Source organism: Peromyscus maniculatus, chromosome 4 (assembly GCF_049852395.1).
Source record: "Peromyscus maniculatus bairdii isolate BWxNUB_F1_BW_parent chromosome 4, HU_Pman_BW_mat_3.1, whole genome shotgun sequence".
Lineage (NCBI taxonomy): Eukaryota > Metazoa > Chordata > Mammalia > Rodentia > Cricetidae > Peromyscus > Peromyscus maniculatus.
Window position 1 is genome coordinate 158516037 of NC_134855.1, and position 22239 is coordinate 158538275.

Sequence of the window (22239 nt, forward strand, 5' to 3'; positions counted from 1 at the left end):
CTGCTCTTCCAGAGGTCCTGAGTCAGCAACCACATGGTGGCTCACAACTGCCTGTGATGAGATCTGGTGCCCTCTTCTGGCATGTATGCAGAACACTGTATACATAACCAATCAATCAATCAATCAATCAATCATTTAAAAAAATATGCTGACAATAAATGCCCCTGGCATCAGACTCTAGATTCTAGAGTCTAGAAGGTTCGATCCAGGTTGACAAAGCCAATCTGAACCAGGTTTCATTCTCACCTCTTCACAGTTCACTTCCCTACCTGCCATGACCACCTGCAGGGTCAGCCTCACAGACATACCCCCTTGTCACATGCCTTCTTGGGGATCACTGCAAACGTAAACATAACCACTTGTCATTGTGCGGAGCATGTACCTGCCATCTTTCCTGTACAGCACAGATATACTCTATCTCCTAACTGTCCTTTCTAGTCCAGGGTTCAGGGGTGCTCATGGGTAAAGGCCTGACCAGCTGATGCCAGAAGTATCAGCCCAGGATTTTTGCCTAGACCACCACAACAGAGGTGTCCCTTTCCATCTGGAAAATGGCTTTAGCCTAGGAAATCAGTCTGTAAGTTAAGTCCCAGAGAAAACCAGCAAAAGGCAGATGAGCACTCACATCCAACTCTTCCAGAAACCCTGGAGCTGCCGGTAAAGACCATTTCTAAAGATACTGTATTTGGTTTCTGCTCCTGCAGATTAAAGACCTCTGACTTTTCTAGGCTGTAAGTGGCTGAGGGTCAGGGTAGGTCTTGCTCCAAGCTCACCACTCACCACAATGGTACTGTGGTCAGTTTCTACCTGGCCCTGGCCCCTCCCCTTCAGACAAACCACAATGAATGAGACATAAGCCAGAAAACAAGAAGCTAGGGATCCTGTTTGGTTGGCAGAGCGCTTGCCTAACATACACAAATCCCTGGGTTCGGTACCCAGCAGAGCATAAGCCAGGCATGGTGATGCATACCTACTATTCCAGCACCCTGGAGGTAGAGGCAGGAAAATCATGAACCCTCAAAGCTGGGCTCCACATCCTGAGAGGAAATAGTACACAGTCCACAGTCCAAAGGCCTGCTGTCTGGGTGAAAAGCCTAGGACCATAAGCCTGGCAGTCTCAGACTCTCAAGGTCCAGGTCCCACATTCCCAAAGCATAACTGGCCCATCAGGAAAGTGTCAACAACTCAAGCAGTTCATTGATGGAGCTTGGCACATATCAGTGATCAATACATGCCCATCCTACACTATCAGGGGTTGCCCACCTGGCCACATGGGCCCAGTGACCTGCTGTAGGCCTTACTTATAGATGCTTACTATCTCATCCCCCATTCAGCAGGCTCCTGCACCACACAGGGCCCTGAGGCCAATCCCATCTCCACCCTCCATGATTCCAAGTACCTAAACACTGTAGAGAGTCACCTGTGCTATGGTTGCTGACTGAAGTGTCCACCACATCTGAAAACACAGCAACACCAAGACATATGCTTGGCCAATGGGGCATAACTGGCACAGTCACACTGATATATATAACTGACTTTCATGGGTAAGGAAAGAACAAGTGGACTCAGCCAGGTGCTTAGGAACCCCAGCTGACTTAGTGGTCAAAGGGAAATGCCCTGATGATGCTCTAGGGCTACCACGGGAAGAGATTTTTGGCCAGGTGCTACCAGTAAATGTCTCCATCACTCAACACTGACCTCACCAACACCCACCCAGGACCTGGTTGCCCTACTCTCAAAATGCCAACTAGCAGGTACCAGGTAGACCCATGTAGGCCAGTAAATATACCATGTCAGGGCCTGTGCAATAGGCCAGCAGCAGCATATCCAGCCCAAGAGGATGGTGAGGGTTGGGGTGGTACTCTCAGAAAGACATGGAGAACTGGCCAAGGGAGATACACAAAGTACAGAGTCCAAAAACTGAAAGGGAACTCCAAGAGACTAAGAGGAGACCAGCTGGCATGAGAGACAGTGTACCTTATCACTCCAATCACCAGTCAGAAGTCAAGACACCGTTTCTCCTCAACAAGAGCTGAGGATGCTGCAGGGGCCCATACTGTATGTTCCAGCTTGAATCAGGCCACAGCAACAGATAGCCAGCAGCATTCAGGGAGCATCTGCCCCAGGATTCTCAGCCTCAGCCTTAACTAAAGCTCCAACAACACTGCCCTAAAGAGATGCACAGTCCCTGACAATCTTCCTGGACATAGGCCCCAGGTTTGTGGCTCCTGAGAACATCTAACATTGGAGCCCCAAGCTTCTGAGCTCCTGAACAGAGGCACTAGTAGCGGTGACAGGCTGCCGGCACAGTCAGAACAACACAAAGCCACGGTCACATTTCAAAACTGCAATTAATTTCCTTTGCTCATTAGCCAATTTATTCAATTAACTAAGCCCTGAAAATAAATAAATAAAAGAAAGTACAGACATCTCGTGTGCCTTCTAGCACTGATTCTGACTGCCTGGGGCGTCGTCTACTCCCAACTTGGTCAGCAGGGAAGGAGTGGAAAGGAGAATGGGGATCCCTATGCCCTGATAAGGACCCCGAGGCTTGAGTGGTGATGAAAACACATGAGAAACACCAAAGGTGCCTGTAGCAGAAAGTACACCGGAAGCAGCTTAGCTTGCAAGGCAAGGTAGGAGCCTAGAGGAGGCTTCCCCAAAGAAGGGTTCCTGGGTCCAGGCCCTGCTGAATAAGGAGGAGCTGGCTTGGCTAGGAGGGAAGCAGGGAAAATGTTTTGACAGAAGAAAGATTTGGTAGAGAGGTTAAACAAGTGCTGGACCTGGGCAAAATGGAATTCAGGGTTAGGGACAGACCTACAGGGGCACAGCTCAAAAATAGAGTATCCACACTTAGTCCAGAAAATCCAGCTCTTCATGCTACAACATATTGCTTTATGTTAAAAAAAAAACACTGAAGCTACCCTGTTACCTATTACCCATCTCACTTAACCCTTCCTATACCAGTATTCCCTTCCCCCCACTTCATACCATCTGCATTCTGGCCTCTCTTGAAACCTCCCTGTGGCCTCTTAGTGGTTTCTTGGTGTCATGCACAAGACCTGCACAAGATCAAACCAGCCAAAATTCCATGAGGGGTTCATGAAGTCCCACCTCTAGCTGAAGAGCTATTGGTAAATTCTGGATGCTAGATGAAAGAGTCCATTTTCTTCAAGTATCCTGCCCCCAAGAGGCTACCTATTGGCCAGTCCATGGCCTGACACTCATTTACATATTCACAACACTAAGTAGACTCAGTGGGTGTTTTTTAAAAAAGAGCACATGAAGTTGGGAAAGAAAAATGGGTGATGGGTAGATAAGGGAGTAATTGGAGAGGAGGGGGTGAGAGTAGATTTAAAAACACATTGTATGCATGTTTGAAATTCTCAAACAATAAAAAGTGAAGAATAAATGTATCTAGGTTTTTTCCATAAACAAATAAACAAACACTGAAGCTGAGCCAATGAGATAGCTCAGCAGGAAAAGGAGCCTGCCACCAAACTCGATGACCTGAGTTCAAATCAACTTGGCACATATGTGCAAGCCTGCATGCAAACATACACACACACACACACACACACACACACACACACACACACAAATAAGTAAGTAAATAAATAAATAAATAAATAAATAAATAAATAAAAATGACTGAGGCCAAAGTGCCAGTTGATCAGGTCCTCTCAGGATGTTCTAGAGACCCTACAAGCAGGGGCATTTATGAGGGTGGCCATGATGACCTGGATATACAAAGCCAGTGACTAATCTTGGGGGAACATAAACCTAGTTCCCCAGAACACTCTCATGCAGCCAACGGGCTGTATATCACCCATTGTACAGAGGAAAGCCAGTCTGGAGCCCTGCTACACCAGCAGCTTCCAGAAAGTGCCCACCATGGCTCCTCCGCTTCACGGTTTGTTTTTTAAGTTTTCAGAACAGACAGAGCAGATGGCCCCCTCCGGGAAGGCTGGTGCAGGGGAGGCTGCAAGGGACACGCAGGAAGAGTAGCGCCCACGCTGCTCTTGGGAGCTCAGAGACAGGAAGGAGCTCAGGCTGTGTGACCAGGCTCCTCCCCAGGCAGGAAGCCTCCAAGGAGAGGGGACCTAGCCTAGCCATGCCTCCAGGGCCCAAGACAACTGCCTGGACACTTGTAACCTCATCCATCTGTAAGCACCTTGGTGACTGGTGACTGTCCTGTCCAGCACATACCAGGCCCAACACCAACCCCACACTCATGTCCACTTTAGAGTTGAGGGGGCGTGGCACTGGGGCTCAGGAAGGCTGACAGGGCTCTACCACTTCCTACCTTCTATCCTTAGGAGGGGTAATGGATGCTCCCCTAGTCTCTAGCCTCTATGATGTGGGCACTTCACAGGATCTCAGCCTCGAGCCTCAGCATGGAGGAGAAATGACAAGAGGAGAGCAATGGAGGTCTCTCTCAGACCTACACACAGCTAGCCTCCTCCAGGCTAAGCCATCATGTGCCAAGGGTCATTCAACCACAGGCAGAAACTGTGTCCTGGGAATGTCCACCCCCTCCCTTCTCTCCTGTCCTGCTATGCTGTGTTCTGTTTCTTGACCCTCATGGCAACTGCAATAGGGAGCCAAGCATCACTTTTCTTCCCCTCTGAAAGAAGACAGAAACCCTGGGAATATTCAGCAAGCATGAGCACCAGTGTTCAGAGGGGCCTGGAACCAACCACTGGGACTGGCCATCAAAGGAATTGCCCCTGTAACAAAACATTCAGACTTGGAATTCAGCATTGTTTTCAACAAGATGGCACTGGGGGTACATAGGAGAAGCAGTTTGGGGGGCTGCCAGCCATGAGATACCCTCTGAGGTTTGGCCACATCTCTCCACAACACCCACAAACCAAGGTTAGGAGCCTTGGATGAGAAGAGGGTCATCACAGTCTGCAGTCCAGCCATTGCTAAGTCTGGAGGTTCAGAAAGGACCAGAGGACTGGGTCAGGAAGAGGGCTGGTTTTTCTACAGCCCAGAATTACAACACAAGGGGTTTCAGGGCTAATTATGATAATAGATTCAACTTCAGGAGGCTTCCCTGACAGCAGTTGCCAAGGAGACCAGCATCAAGAGCAGCTGGTCCCCAGCCCCAGATTCCAAGAACCAGAAAGGAGCAAGGCAGGGACCTCAGACAGTCCTTGGCAACCCACCCTAGCATGGGGAAAGTCACCTAGAAATGGAGCTTGCATGGAACTGTTCTGTATCTAGAGACACATGCAGGCCCAAAGCACACACACACACACACACACACACACACACACACACACACACACACACACACACAAAAAAAAAAAAAAAAAAAAAAAAAAACCACAGGGAGACTTAGAGCCAAACTGTCTTTATCAGGAGCAAAAGGGACTTTATGGGAGGGACTTCTCAGCCCTGGGCGGAGGATGATCACTTGAACCAGGACACAAAGAAGAGACAGGCAGGGGGCAAAGGGGGGACGGGGACGCAGAGATGTAGAGCCAAAGGGCCCTTAGTCAGGCCCAGAAGCTCCTCACTGTGGTCAGTGACAGCTGGTGCCAGCATATGTTGAGATGTCGAGGGCATAGGTTTGGATGTGTATGCATCCCATGTGTGGATCCCCGCATACCAGGAAGGCTGCCACCCCAGGGAAACACTCCTCTCCTCCTCTCTACTCCTCCTGCCCCCTCAGTCTAACAGGGAATCTTTCTCTTCTCTAAAAACAAAACAAAGGTGCTGCCATCCCCTTCCAATACTACCTCACACACTGGCTATCTCACTGCCAGACCCTGGGAACATACTCCAGCCTGGCTCCTGACACAAAGGCTGACTCAAGGAGGCCATGATCCACTATGCTATTGAATGTTTAGTAACAAAAAAAAAAAAAAAAAAAAAAAAAAAAAAAAAAAACATCTGGACAGTAAAGGAAGATAGTCTATCACAGATCCCCAGCCCTGCTCACAATTCTTAGACTATGGAGAGCTGGTTCCATGGGCTGAAAGTCTCTACTTGCCTACTTATGCCAAGTGTGTGATGACCCTAAAGGCAGGCAACTTCTCTTGCCCCCACTTACAAATGGTAAAATAGAGGCTCCAAGGCCACTTGTATGGCCCACATGGGATCCACCTGGAGCAGGCAAAGTACCCTGTACGGGAACCCTGTCCATAGAAGGGGATCGTATGTACACACAGGGTCCCCAACAGAAATCTGCGCCAGCAGGATAACCCCCATTCCCATAATGTTGAGCCTTTCCAGCTTTGGGGCTGGAGTACTGTAAGGCCCGAAGAGGGCAACCACAGTGAGGCCAAACACATCCCCTCTGGTGCAGATCACACATGACTCCCTAAGGACCTCCTGCCGCCTCGTCCATTAGGCGCAGCTAGCGCTGCAACCTGGAATCTAATTTCTTCCCCTAATAAACTGCTCTGCTGCCAGGACCTACTGCTTCCTCCAGTGTCAGAAGTGAAGCAGAGCTAGATGCTGATGGCTGCTTCTAGTAAAAAATCACACACGGCTGGGCAGGACAGAGGCCACACTCCATCCAAGGACCTCTCTGCTGGAATGAGTCCCTCATGCTGCCTTACCCTTGGGTAGTATTGGCCTGTCTATCACACCAAAGCCCATCTACCCAACCCAGAACCACCCACCAGAGCATAAGGTCCTAGAAAGGGTGAGAGGAAGTGGCCCAGCAGAGACAGACAAGGCCCAGTATACACCAGATGCTCAGAAAATGCCTTAGACCCTGACAGACCATAGCTCAGGAAGCCCCAGATTGTCAGAGGGTCAACTGCTGACTCAGCATTTAAGGCCTCCACAAATGGCCTCATCTAGCCCCCATCTTGTCCCTCCTCTCCAAACGTCAAGGTCAGGAGGTGTTCTTAAGGGACCCCTCACCCTCACTGACCAGTGGCCACAGGATAATCAACAATAGTCATTTCAAGAATGGGGAGTGCCACAGAGGTCTGGAGTTTCCCACTCTCCCTAACGCACACCCACACATTGCTCTCTAGTTATTCACTCCATCAGAAGCCCAAGACTCACAAGGACTCCAGCCTCAATAGCTGCTATAGACACCATGGGGCCTCCCCAGAAAGGCCAGGGATCTGCTACAGGCACAGATGCCCAAGCTGAGGACCATGAAGCACTCAGCTTGGCAGGAACCTGCCAGCTCAGCACAGGGAGAGCGCTTCCCAGGCACCAGCTCATGACCTGGCACCTCTTACATGAGATCCCTGGAGACTAAAGCTCCATGAGGTTAATCTACTCCTATTAATCATCATGGGTGCTAGCCAGAGCTCGGTATACATCAGGTAGGGCTGTCCCAGGCCTACATACTGCATCCCTGCCTGTTGAATCATCCAAGAAGGCAGCCCTGCTGAAGGCTCACGGCACCCATCCTAGCATCCTTTACTACTTCCCAGGAGCTTATCTCTGCCCTTCTCTCCAGCATGCCCCGCTCCGGCCAACTGTGCATCCCTCTGAGACCACAAGAAACCTGTCCCATCTCAATCCCAGGAGCAGCCAGAGAGTTGGGGCGGAAGTGGCTGACAATGTGCATCAGCCCTGCTCACAGCTTTATGCTGGCCCTAAGAACCTGGCCATACTGGTTCTCCCAACAGCTTTCCTTATTCCCTTCCTGCCTTCTCAGCCTTGCCATGACAGTTCCATTCCTCGGGGCCTCTGCACACCTTTTGATACACTGAGTCTCCTTCTACTCACACGACCCACCTTTTCTTCAGACTCTCCTTGCAGGCAAGTTCACTTTCACTGAGGACACAGCCTCATCTGTTCTGCCCTCTCCAACGCCCAGGAGGCCAAGCCCACCTGTACACAGGCCATATGTCCTGACTAGTGGGATCCTGCCCTGACCATACTGGACCCAGCTCCAGAACACTTGTTCGTGCCAGTTCCAGCATCACTTGGGGGTTCTCTGTGCGGTTCACAAGCACAGCTGAGGAGCCAGGACAGAAGGAAGTCAGTAAGGTGACCTTGTATAGGTCTGAGAACAGATGAGGTAGGGTCTGGACCAAGAGCCTGGCCACCCCAAGCCTGGCATAGACAAAAAACAGCTGACCACCGACAAAGCTGTGTCCCCTCATGAGAGGAACATTTCTCCCTAACTGCTGGGATGAAAGATCACCATGGAACCTCAACCGCTCCTGAAAGTGAATATCCATTTTCATTCATGGCTCAGGGGGCCCATCAGGTGTTCAGAGTACTCTAACAATTGCTCTCTTGACAGAGTACCTCATAGACCTCCCCACCCACAATCCAAAGTTTGATGGACAGCCATGCCCCTGCCTCCTGCCCAAGCTGTGCTCCAGGGCTGGCCCCACAGCTCACAGCATTGATTCCTGATCATTACTGAACACTTTCTCCCACAAATGGGCACAGCTCCAGTGATGGAGATCTCACCCCTTAAACAGAATCTTGTCCTGATATTAGCCTCTCCTTGGCCACCCCTGGGCCTCCCTTGCCTCTCACCAGCCTTCCTAATGATCCAAAAGAAAGAGCAAAGCAAGGTACAGACCACAATCAGAAGCACAGCCTGCAGAAATGACCCAGCTGAACAGGACATACCTGTGGACAAAGGCATGTGTAGACATACAGGACACTGACTCAGACACCATCCTAACCTGGGTGCCCCCAAGTGAACTAGATGGAGTGACCACAGTCCATAGGAGAAGACACACCACAGAACAGCTAATCCATGAGGAAATCCCAGTGTGGTATGGACACAGGACAGAAACCAGACCTGCAAGTTTCATTTTGTTCTACAAACTCATAGAAAAGCAGAGACTGGAAATCTCTACAAAGCTCTTGTTTTCCAGCATTTTCCCAGTTTCCCACATTGGGCATATAACAAAAAAAGAAATAATATCCATAACCAAGTGCGTCTGTGAGAGACAAGCAAACTGGTCATACCAGAGCCTCCAGAGCTGTCCACCCACGCAGTTCCTTCTGCATGCCAGAATTCAGCACTTGGCTAATTCAACAAGGTGTCACGGAGCGCCATTATGGAGAAGTTTTTCTCATGCTGACCCAGGAAGAAGGAAACCTCCCTGTGTCTTTGTCTCATAGTCTTAGCACCCTCTAGAAATCACTCCCCAAGCTCTCGCCCCTTCCAAGGCTAATCACTGTGAGCTAAGCCTCATTTTGTGGAAAGGTGGGTGCAGTAATCATACCATGCAGCTTTTCACCCACAAGAAAATACTACTGTGCACTTGAATCCAGGACCATGGTCAGCACCCAGCACCATTCCCCTCCCTCACCCCACCCTCTCTCCTTTTCCTGTCCCTTCCCAATTCCAGGAATACAGAAACTCCTACCTCCTCCCCAAGTGTAGCAGGCCTTCCTCTGAGCTGGCCACCCGAGCAGAGGGAGTGACAAGAAAGGTTCCAGAACCTTGCCTTGCTCCACATGCTGTCTCCCACCAGAGGCTTTCTAAAAAATGTAATGGACAGCAAGCACCAAATCTGTATGTCTAGCCTGAGGAGAAATACTGTTTTGGATGAGAACATTTTCACAGTAGTCAAAAGCTTCTTGCAATGTCTCCTACAGCCCAAATGTGTGTGTTAAGACATCAGGGAGCCTCACAGCAGCCATGTTAGCAGAGGCGAAAGCTCAGATCTGTCCTTCATTTCCATCAACAAGGAACCCTTCACACATGTCAGGATGTGCTCAGGCAGTGGGCCTGGAGTGGGGCTTGGGCACCCCCCAACCCCCCTGCACTCAGCACAGGAAAATGCCAGGGCTGGCAAGGTAAAGGTGGCAAACGCAAGGCCATTATAGATTCCATGGTGGTCTACAGTGTACTGTGGGAATATGCATAAACAATATATCTACAAGAGAGAAGCTGGAAGACATAGCTGACCAGAGAGAAGGCCAGTCTGGAGAATCACTGCACTGCAAATCAACTCATCTATCCCCAGGTTTTTCCATTGGCACGTCTTCTATGTATGTGGTTCATGTGAATTTTGCCCATTCTGGAAGGAAGGGCTAAGAAGGGTAAGTAATGCCCCCTCAACTGGTCCTAATAACCACACACACACACACACACACACACACACACACACACACACACACACACACACACACACACACACACCAATGCTCAAGGAACATCAAGGAAGAGAAAACAAAAGAATGTGAGAGCTGGAAGATAGGAAGGAATGCTACAAAATGTCCTTTGGACATGACCTAGCTGCTGCATGCATGAACTCACAGTAGTTGTGTTTATCTACATAAGACCTGCACAAAATCAAGTCAGTTAATAACTCCAACATAGAGAGAGGAGGAGAGTCACCCAAGGTCCTACCTATAGCTATTGACAGTTGATGGCTGCTGTGGGATGGAGAGTCACCTTTCTTTGGAAGGTAGCAACTGGTGTTGCACATGCCCTGGTGGATAAGCCCACATCCAAATGTTCGAGGCCATACTAATTGGATTTGGTGGGTTATAAAAAGTAAAATAGCCAAGTGTGATGGTGTATACCATTAATTCTAGCACTGGGGAGGTACAGGCAGGAAGATCTCGGCAAGTTTGAGGCCAGCCTGGTCTACATATCAAGTTCCAGGCAAGCCGGGGTTACATGGTAAGGCCTTTTCTCAAAATAAAGTAAAATAAATATAAAATTAAAAACAAGATAAAAAATAGAACATGGAGTAGAGACATTAGTTGGGGAGAGGAGCAGGGAGAATGGAGTGGATGTAGTCAGGATACATTGCATATGTGTATGAAATTTTCAAAAAGAGAGCATCCAAATAGCCTCCCACCCAACCCTGGTGCTCCAGAGGCCCTTAATGTGCCTCCTCCAGGCATCACACAGCTCCACTGCATCTGGCACACACACGCTCACTGAGCTATCTATTGACACAGCCTCTTCTGAACATGGTTTCCAAATTTTTTCATTTCTCTCTTTCTTCCCCAAACTGAGACTCATGCAGAAGCTGCCCTTGACTCATCCTCACCAACCAGTGTCTTTCCAAGTCAAAGCAGAAAAGTAGCACCAGCCTTGTAAAGTCTCCAGCACAGGACAAAGCTGGTGGCTCTTGGATGGAAGGGGCCAGAGATGAGGCAGAACCTGGAACCAGAATGGCCCTTCTACTTAGGGGAAGGAAATATTTCCAGGGTTGCCACCTTGGAAGTGGCTGACACCCATGAGATCATCAAGGAATCTCTGCAGACAGTTTCCAAGCAACTCTCATTTAGAACATTCTAGAATAACTGCTTTGCTGGGCATTCACAAAATTATTCCCAATATCAAAAAAGAAATTGAAGACCTAATTCTGTTCCAGCTGGATAGCCAGCAGAGCCCCAAGATAACCAGGAGGGTGTCTGGAACATATCCTGTATCCTTTTTCCATGCAGAGAAGCCACTGTCCCAGAGTCCTTACTTCCTCTGCCAAGGCTCTGATGACCCCAGCAGCCACTCCCTTCAGCCAACTGAGAGACAGGGATGGGTAGGGGAAATGCTGAGAGCTTCCCCTTGAGTGGGTCTCTCTACCCAGACCAAAGACCACCTGCTCAGCAGGAGCATGGAGGCAGCTGCTATAGTTCAAGAGCCCACATCCTTCTCAGCAAGTCCCTCTGGAATATCGCTTAGCCTCACCCACTAAGTCCCTCACCTTGGGTGGTGCCAGAAATGATAAAGAGAATGAAAATGAGGCTAGGGAGATGGCTCAATTGGTAAAGTCCTTGACACACAAGCATGAGAACCTGAGTTTGATCCCCAGTACTTGAGAAAAAAAGAAAAAAAAAAAAAAAGCAGGCATGGTGGTACATGATTGTTATCCCAGCACCGAGGAGGCAGAGACAGCCTAACCTAATCAGTGAAACCCAAGTCCTAGTGAGACCTTGTCTCAAAAAGCAAGGTGGATAGCTCCTGAGCAACATCTAAGGTCAGCACACATAAGAAGAGAATGTAGAGTGCCAGGGCTCTTGTCCCCAGTACAAGGCAGTAGTCCTGAACAGAAGGGTGTATCTCCACACTAGACAGTTGTTTTCAAGACCTAGCCCTTGAGCATGGACATGGAGTACAGCACCTGAGCACAGCTCATAGGACACACCTGGGATTCTGAGAACTACAAACAAGTCATCAAGAAAGCAGAAAGCAGAGTTCACTTGGAACAGTGAACGCCCGTCTGTACATGGCAACCATGAGTCACTGCCAACCTGATCTTTGGGGACAGTCACAGGTCGACTCGACACCCTGCATTTGCTCTCTGATCAGCTAAACTGCTTCTGCTGTTGTTAGGCAATTGGACAGCTGCTGCTTGGTTTCCTCCTCCAAACCACGGCTCGGTGTCTGGTATGTCACTGTGAGTGAAGCGTTGTTTGAAGAAGCTCCTGGAACTGTCAGCAAATCGTTGTCTGGAAGCAAAGCCCAGTTCCAGCCATGAAAAGGAAAGGCCCATGCTTGGCAGGCATCCACACACAGAGGACAGAACTCACTGTGAAGGGGGCCCAGCCAAGCCAATTCATCCACATCTGGGTAGAAACCAGATGTCTACAGAGCTTATAGGGCAGTTCCTCTGCAGTCTGGGGGTTTACTGGTAGAATCTGCACACTGTGTTTTTCAAGACAAAATCATTCCTCTCCTCAGTGCCCAACCTTGAGGGTCCTGTAACATACTCACCTCCACAGAGGAACACATCCTTAAACTCAAACACACAAACACTGTTCTAGGAAAATAGTTGGTATTTCTGGAGCTGGCCCACTGGATAAGCATCTGGCAAGATTCTGACACTCAGAACTCATGTCTAAGCCTTCTAAACCTGTGTCTCCTGTTAAACAGTGGCCCAAAGCTTGCCAAGATCAAGGTAAAGACTGTATCCTGAGGCTTTGTCTAAGGATTGGCTGATGAACGGGAGGCTGAGAGTCACTGCCGACAGCTGGACCAGCCGTGGTCCCCAGCCTTCCATACTCACTAGATAAGGTCTCACTCTGCCAAACCTTAGCCAGTGAACATCAGTACCTACAAATCTTTGTGTCTAGTGACCCAAATCCATACCCAACCAAGAACATCACTCATATATTATGGACAAGGAAACTGAAGTCCAGAGTCTGGAACAAGTCAGTGGAAGAGGGGCCATCCAGAACCCTCAGTCCCTACCCTGTCATCCTTCACCCCTGAGAGGTGACAAGAGTCCCTTGCCAACCCTACCTCCAGCAGCGTTCACACAAAGGTGCATACTTTGTGGATGGAGAACACAGTTACATGGCAAGGTGGTCTGCCTCCCTCAGCACTGTAAGCGACATCAGAGCTTACTCTCCTTCCAAAATGGAGCCCACTAATGTGACTTCAGCCTTTAAAGGATATGACCAGGATCAGGGCCAGGGCCATCCCTTCCATCCAACTGCAAGGATGCACAGATGGCACGGAGCACATGCCACATCCCTTCTCCATTCTTTCACATGTCAATTCAGCCCTCATATGCTCGAGTCCAGCTGTTAGTACACTCCACAAAGTTCTCCAAAGAGCCCTTGGTTCTAGAGACTTGCCCATTTCCCTAGATTCAACCCTACAGTAAGTAGTGGACTCACTGTTCCCACTTCGAGGTACTGAGGAACACACCAGCCCTGCTTTCTCAATAACAGGGGTCAGAACACCTCACCCAGGGTGTAATGACATAGATCAAAAGGATCTACAAAAGCCTGTGTATTTTGCTCACTGGAAGACACTAAATACCCCACATTCACCACTGGGTTCCATCTGTACTCAGACACTGTCCCTGGCTTCTTGAAAGCACTCCAGACTCAAGTACTTTGAGAATCAGACATAGGCCTCCTACCTACAAGGCCAGCACCTGGGAGCATTCCCAGCACCTAGCAGTCTCCATGTCAAATTTCTTCAGGCTGGTGGCCTTCTGAGTCTCCTTATAGATGACTTTACATATCTGACTCATGCTGGTGTCCACAAAAATGAGGTTTCTCTGCTCTCATCTGCAATGCTACCCAGACAGCTCTCTGCCTACTTGCTAATTCATTGTTTCTTTACAGATGCAAGGGTGTTTAAAGATTTACTCTACACATAACCAGGGCAGAGGGACTGCAATTGTTCTATCTTTTCAGTGTCATTTAAGTTATTGCTGAGGGTTAGAAACTGTGAGCAGGCCTGGGAAGAAACATAGGTTTCCCTGGAAACCACAACTCTCTGAGGTATTCCCATCTTTTGGGAAATTTCCATAAGATTTTCTGAATCTCAATCAATGAGGCTGCAAGAAGACCTGCTACTTGAGAAAAGCTGAGCACATGCTACCATTCAGTGATCAGGGTTCTTCTCCAAATGCCACATACCATACAGTCAGAGACCAGACCTTGGGACTCCAAGTGAACACCTCTCCTGTCTGCCTCAGGTGAGGACTAGGCCTATATCTACTCCTCAAATGACCTGCCAACTCCAACTTCCAAGGCTCTTATCAGCCTTGGAGCTAAAAGTAGTTAAGGGGGATGAGAAATAGCTACAAGACAGCCTAGATACCATTCTACTGGAGAAGGGGCCTATCTGGGCCCAAGGCACCCAAAGACCCTTGAACAAGGCCCTGACCCTGGATGTTGCTCTTTATGAAATGGGAGGTGACACCTAGTTGGACAGCCTCTGGCAATGACTTTGGGACTTCTAGGGCCCTAACAGAGCTACCTAGACACTGTGGACAGAGAGGCCTTGGTGATCAGCCCTAAGATGAGCCACAGGCAAGCCCAGAACCCACAGTCCAAACCCTTATGACTTGGTTTTCCACTTAGCTGTTTCAAATACCATCTTTTTCTAGCTGCCCACTGGCCTGGATGTTGGAAAGGCCAAGTTGTCTACACTGTCAGTTCTCAGTTCTAAGGCAGGCCACCTCTCTGCTGACACAGGGAAACCTTCTCAGTCTCGGTTTCCCCATCATGCCGCTCTGTCCATCAGGCAATAAGGCTAGCCTGTGGTAGGGGCATCATGGCCCAGCAACCTTTCCCTATGTCCCTGAGTTACTTGGAGCTCCCGTTCAGCTCTCTTGAGCACAACAGATGGACATGATTCCTCTAAGGCCCCCACAATACTCCCATCTCTGCCTAGATTTGTCTTTGCTGTGGCTCACCCTTGAGAAGAGCTGGGCAATCCACAGTGTCTCTGTCTGGGTGATCCCCGACCCCGCCTGGCTGAGTACAGAGCTGTTTCTGAAAATAATTCTCACAAGCAGTACATAGTGGCATCACTTCATAAAAGGCATACTGCAGAGCCCTGTGGATACTGGGTCTGACCAGGGTCCAAACCAAGGGTGGTCACCTCCCTCCTGACTCTGGACAGTGGCTGACCTTCAGAGATCCAGCATGACTGGCCAAGAGGCTGGTACAACTGGACCTCTCACAGATGAGGCTTTGATGGCCAATGGCAGAAGGAAAGTGGCCCAGGAAAACCCAGCACTGCTTAGATGAGGAACTCACTTCTATGTGCCTTGACTCTATCCCCCCACTAGATCCCAGGAGGGACTGCATCTTCTTTGCTAACTAGTGAACAAATCAAATACTGATTAACACACAGCATGCCTAGTCCATGAGGGGTCAACTGTCAACACAATGGCTGACCACATGCTCAGGAATCTCAAGCCACTGGACTACCTAAATCAGACAGGGGTCAGTGTGGAGGATTCCATGTCTTGAAACTGGGGGGATGGGTCATGAGCAACAAAGGCAGTCGGATCACCGTTCACAATGGGATTAATAGGCAGCCTAGAAAATATCAGTTGGTCTTTACAAAGTCCAGAGAGCCAGGAGTAGCTGTTACCACCTTACTGATGAAAAGATAAAGCTGTCAGGGGTTCTGAGACTAGACACGTGTGCCTGGCCCCAAGCTAGCAACCAGAGACTCTCTGTTCTTCAATGCTCTCCCTCCTGCCCCGAACCCCAAGACACCTCCCTGCAAGCCCCAGCCACAAAATAAAGGAGCCAAGGGACCTGCAGCAAGCTGAAGCAGGAATGCCTTCATGCTAAAGGTCTAAACCCTAAAATCTGGCACACTTCAGGGACAGGGGTTGCTCTATAATGAACTAGGGCTGACTTGGGGATATGTAGGTGGGAAAAGGACACAGAGCCCATAAAGCAAGGGCCTCCCACACTGGACTCTAAGCTCTGGATGCTGCTGCTTTTAGGAAACAGGATGTAGGCAGCAGAAACAGAGAAGCTGACAAGTCAGGCCCAGGGACAGGGCAGGGTCCCATAGAGGCTACAGACTCAAAAAAGAATCCTAGATAATCCTGCCAGTCTGGAGCCCTGTGGACAAAGGATTCCATCCTATCTGTGTCCCAGGAGTCACCTCGGGCCAGGATCTGGCTATCTACAGCCAACCACAGTAGAAACCCTTGGGCTCCAAAATAGGTACAGAGAAGGTGGGTACAGCAGAAGGACTGTAGGGGTACATGAACTCTTCCTTGGAGTAAAGAGAAACACAGGACCCTGGGCAGGGGAAAATCAAATCTACCTCTCTGGAGGGGATGGGGGCTGACACCAGGGCTGCTCCCCTTGGCAAGCCTATCTGGAAAAACCTCCGCCCTGGGGAATCTCAGAACTGTCCACAGGAGCCCCCCACAAACACACACACACACACACACACACACACACACACACACACACACACACCAGTTGTGGCTACCTCCAGCACATCATCTGCAGGCAGCCCAGAATTTCCCCCTATGGACCTTCCCTTGTCCCCAAACCTATCCAAATCACATACAGAACACTCCCAGACACACAATGGCCCACTCACAGGACACATACCCTGCCAAGGCCAGGACCGGTGGGCACCTTGATAAGGACTTTTCCTGAACATGGGTCTCACTCCCATCCCCAAATGCTTCTCATACAAAATGGCCGAGTCTCAGTGCTCCTCCTCTGTCCCTGGTTCCACTGGAATGGGAGAGCCAGCGTCCTTGTACTGGGAGGTTATGCATACTAACACACACACACACACACACACACACACACACACACACACACACACACACACATGAACACAGGGTTGCCCCTTGCCAGCTTGCCTACTGAGGAGTCCCAGACTTGGGAACAAGGGCCAGCCCCTTCCAGGCCCAAAGCTGGCAGTGCTGGGGGACAACAGCGTACCTACTGCTGGCCTCCACTTAGGGATTTAGAGCCCAGAATGTGTAGAGGGGCCATCAGCAGGTGCAAATGGTCTGCTTGGAGTGTAGAGGACAAGGAAAGTGAGCCTTCAGGGATGGGTGCAGGCAGCTGCCCTCAGCCCAGGGCTGAGGTGATGTGATGTTAGGTCCCCTCCCCATTTCTGCAACCCGGAAGCTCAGATGGGTAGCAAGAGGTTAGGAGGATGGATGAGAAGAGGCCAGCCCTTTTCACCACCCTTACTTGGTCGTCGGGAAGACCCATGGGTGCAAAGGAGCGGATGAGTTCAAACCTACAGCCTAGCCGCCCTCCCTCCTTGCCGGCCCTTTGTTCCGCGATGCGGGCCGTGGGGAGGGGCCTCTCCGGCTGAGGGGGGCTGGGGCACCAGCACATCCCGTCCTGCGGGGGAAGGGCTGGTACAACCCAGCCAGGAGGCCATAAACACCCCCCCCCCAAAAAAAAAGAACAGTGACTCCAGAATGATCTCCAAAGTCACTCTCCAATCTCTGTCCTTCGCTTTAACCAGAGACTGCAGTGCCTTGACCCAAACCCCACGCCCACAACGCGACCCTGGCGCGCGCGCGGACACGCACACCAAGGGCCCCTCAGTCTACCGCAGCTGCGCCCGCAATCAACCCCGGCCGGGCTAGGGTCTTTCAGGCCCACCGCGCACCGCATCGCTGGCCACTTACACGTAGGCGTGGTAAATGAACGCCCAGCCGCGGGGCCGCTCCAGCACGTTGTAGAGGAAATTCTGCAGCTTGCGGTAGAAGGCGTTGCGCTTCGGGGGCTTCCCCGCTCCCGCGCCGCCCGCGCGCGGCTTGCTCAAAACGCTGCCACGCTTGGGGGCCTCGGAGCCCGCGATGAGCAGCGCGCCGTCGCGAGTGGAGTCTGGCGCGCCAGGGTCCAGCCCCACGAAGCCCACCTTGAGCTTCTTCTCCCCGCTAGTGCCGGGGTACACGCCACCGTTGCGCGACTTCTGCACCATGGTGCCTGCTGCGCCCAGTCGGGCGCGGGCTCAGCGGGGGCGGCGCGCGGGGGGTGGCGCGGGCCCCAGCCCAGGCCTCCGGTCCGGCAGCCGCATGGCCGAGGCGGCTGCGGCTCCGCGTTCCTACCTGGCCCGGCCGCGCGCGGGGACGCAGCAGCCACCCGGTTCCGCGCGCGCCTCGGTGCCTGGCCCGCTTCCGAGAGGGCTCCGCCCGCCGCCCCGCCCCTCATGGCTTAACCCCTACAACGCCATTGCAGAGGCTAGCAAGGTCCAGGCAAGCCGTCACCAGGCAACCCTTCCCACTCTCCTAACCTGGTGATCCTTAACAGGGAGTCCAACCTGCTGTCACCTCTGAGAAGGGCAAAGCTACGCAAGAAAACCCTGTAAGTCAGCTCCAGCAGTCTGAGGAATCCCAAAGTGGGGCCAGAGTCGACCTAGGGCCAAGAAGTGGATACTTTTCAGAGAGGAGGATACTGGCCATTGTCAAGTTCTGAGTTAAAGATCAGCCCACCGAGAACTTCTCTTAGCATCAAGTGGACCAGGCATCGGGCTCCATCTCTTCAATAGGTGTGCAGGGAAGTCTGTAGGTGCTCTCCAAGATATAGCCTGAGCAATACCTAGAGCAGAATCCTTGCCCACTTCAGGCCTACTGAGCCAACTGGTTAAGGGAGGAGGCACCAGCCCAACCCATTCAGTCAGAGGAGGTCTTAAGTATTCAGGGGAGAAGAGTACTGCCCACTCCCTGTGCAGACGAGCTTTATCATGACCTCTGGGTCATCCTCTCCATTCAAGTCTCTGTAAATGAACTACTAAGTCGGGCTGGACAGATAGCTCAGTAGTTAAGAGCACTGGCTGCTCTTCCAGAGGACCTGGTTTTGGTTCCCAGCACCCACATGGCTGTTAACAATTGTCTGTAACTCCATTTCCAGGGGACTCAATACCCTTTTCTGGCCTCCTTGGGCTCTGCAAACATGTAGTACACATACATACAGGCAAAACATACATACACATAACATAAAAATAAACATCTTAATACTTTTAAAAATAACTAGGCAAGTGACTACAGCTCATAGATGTCAACTGGGAAGGGCCCAGGCCCAGCCCATCTCATCCCTCCTCCTGGATCTTTTTCCAATTAGAAGTCAAAAACCTGAGGGACAAAAGATCCTGGTTCCCAAGAAGGGAAATGTGTTCCAAGGGGAGGCACTGAGAGGAGGGCAAGGTTCAAGATTGTCTGGACTTCTGGAACATCAACAGAGACAAACTTGTTCATCTTCTCTTGCAGGAAAAAAAATGGGGACATATCCTTGAGGTTATTAGGAGCCATCAGTTAGCCCTACTAATTCCCTAATGCTGCAGAGTAAGAACACACACAAACACACACACACACACACACACACACACACACACACAATGGGAAAGCTCATGGGGAGTCAGCTTGGTGCAGATACCATTGCATCTCTGTTCTCTCCTCTAACAATGTTGCTTGTACCGACAGCATTTTAGAAGATTCTAGAAAGTGACTCCTTCATCGTGACTTATAACTCCCTGCTTTCTCTGCTTAGGATGTCTTCCCAGCAAGCTGGCTCATTAATCATTCTTTTTTAATATCATGCCTTGCATACCTGTGGGCCATGTACTGTCAGCAGCTCGGTTACCAGCATGCCACTTGGCCTCCCCAAGACCCAAGAAAGTGGGTCATGAACACCCAGTCAGGCAAACAACAGGAATTTCATTTGATTTAAAAGTAGATGGGAAAAGCTTACAGGCTCAGGCCATCTTTGCCAAGACTGCATCGACAGGATTCTAGAGTGCGGCGGGGGGGGGGGGGGGGGTAGATGGAAAAATTCAGATGCACATGATACCCAGCTCCAGCTGAAGAGAGCTCTGGTCCAGGGTGTAGGCACCAGCAATGTCATCCTTCAGCCAGGCGCTGTCCCTTCAGCACCTCCTTCACAACCTGCCTGCTCAGCCTGTTCTCTCCTGCTCCTCGGGTCAGGACCGCTAAGGGGCGTGGCTTTCCCCTGCTCTGCTCTCAGTAGCTGCATGAAGCAGGCAGAGATGTTGGACCATCAAAACACGGCATCACATTGGCTCCTGCTATATCAAAGAGCAGTTTGAAGTTCTTGCCAATCCCCATTGCCCTTGAAGTTCCCCTTCACATTCCTTCCTGCACAAAACTGGGGACAGGGGATGGTGGTAAAGTGCTTGCTTAGCATGCACAAGTCCTGGGTTCCATCCCCAGAACCTTTTTAAAATTAATGTATTTAGCCAGGCATAGTGGCTCACACTTGTAATTCCAGCACCTGGGAGCTAAGACAGGAGGAGCATCAAGAGTTTAAGGCCAGAAAGACTGTCTCAAGAAACAAGCAATAAATGGAGCTGGAGAGATATATATAAAATCTTAAATGAGAGAGAGGGGGGGGAGGGAGGAGGGAGGGAGGGAGGGAGGAAGGAAGGAAGGAAGGAAGGAAGGAAGGAAGGAAGGAAGGAAGAAGGAAGGAAGGAAAAAGAAACAAGGAATAAAATCCAAGAGGCTATGGCCACATATTTTCTGTCTGGGTCTTCCTGAGCTTGTATCTTTGTCCTGCTGTCCCAGAGCCTGGCATGGGTGAGGGTCTATAAGCCATGGGTATTGTGGCTACTCACGATGGAAGCCCACCCACATATCACCTCTCTGGAGAGCTACACACGGCAATACAGGTCAGAGGAATCCCAGTGCTTTCTGGATGGAAACCTACCACTCCCCCTCCCCCTCCACCTGAGGTTGGGATTCTGGTCTCACAGATGTCAAGCACAGGGAATGTGAGTGGAAAGAATATTCAGCTTCCATAGTCTGTGCTGGCCAGACTGTCAGAAGCTTCCAGCAAAGCCACAGAGAATATGTGCAGACAGTTGCCACCATCTGAAACCCCTGCTAGGAAGCCCAGCTTCATACTTTCAGCACACCTGACTGTTACGTAATAGCACTCACACCCAGGAGTTTAGTCATCCTCCTCCTAAGGGTCAGTGATCGCAGTTAACAGTACATGAGGATGCTCCCCACTGCAGCCTTCCAACAGAGACCTACTTCCAAGCAAGATCTCGGGAAGACAGAGCAGCTGCTGAGGACCAGAAGGGAAAATGCTGCCAGCCGGGAAACAGACTCAATTTGGGGAAATGAGAAGAGACAGGTTCTCAGTCACTCTGGCTGGGCAGCGCTGTGGTTGTTTTAATCCTATAATTTGGACAACAGGAAATGCCTACTCAGGCAGAAAGGCCCCCCTCAAAGGAATTTTCCACTATTAAGAAGTACTGTTGGCTAGATCATGGAGAGCAATGGAGTGAGGAAAAGAAAAGATACGCAAGTGTTGTGCTTTTGTTTTTTTGTTTTGTTTTGTTTTGTTTTTGTTTTTATCTGACAGAAACACTTACTGGTTGAAGTCAATAGGAATTTAATTTATAGTTGTTGCATTTTTTAAAGGACCAGAGCTCTCAACAAGCTGCCCTAGCCCCTGGCAAACTAGCTAATTACATGAGGAAGTGAACTTGTACTTCCCAGCCACTGATAATAATTTCACTGCGGCTGTCCCCACTGTGGTGACAGATAGAGATGGCCAGGGAATGGTGGCAGCTCTAGAAGTGTCCAATGAGGCCCCAAGACAAGCTTTCCAGGCTTCTGGAAAGCTCCGATTGCCCTCTTCTATGGCAGCCTTATGTCTTTGTATACCTCCTTCTTCATTTCTGGACCACAGTTTTCTAAGTACCACCTACACACCCCTTATCACACCCAGACAAGCAAAGAAGCTGTGGCAACTTTTCCCTGTTCCATTGAAGATAAAAGGTGAGAAATACAGAGGCCCCTTGACCCAGTGATAGCGAGATACAGGCTCCACTGTGGAGCAGTCCATGGTACACTGCCAGGGCACATTTGTGCTGAGTATTTTCCAACTCATGGCCACTCATCTGTGAGACCAGCCCTGCCACTCCCTCTCAGAACCTTCCAACCTCTGTGCTCAGACACTAGCCAAGCACAGCACCCCAGTGCTGTCACACAGTTGCAGGCCCTGTACTCTCAGTCTAGAATGCTGTTCCCTGACCTGGTATTAGATGGACAGTTTGTCAGGAAAGCCTTGAAGTCAGATATCCCCATTCCACTGCCTTCTCTC

The 22239-nt window shown here is 50.4% G+C and overlaps 1 protein-coding gene across 19 annotated transcripts in view; it reads right to left on the reverse strand.

The window, feature by feature from the left end:
• Kcnq2 (potassium voltage-gated channel subfamily Q member 2) overlaps positions 1 to 18225 on the reverse strand; it is a 59281-nt gene extending 41056 nt beyond the window's left edge. For all 19 annotated transcript variants that reach the window (XR_013051005.1, XM_076571394.1, XM_015988087.3 and 16 more), the window contains exon 1: positions 17796 to 18225. Coding sequence is in view for 18 of the 19 variants with exons in the window: in XM_076571394.1 (XP_076427509.1) it covers positions 17796 to 18091 (296 nt within the window). In the remaining variant the exon portion in view is untranslated. The remainder of the gene's footprint in view (positions 1 to 17795) is intronic.
• Positions 18226 to 22239: the final 4014 nt, after the last annotated feature.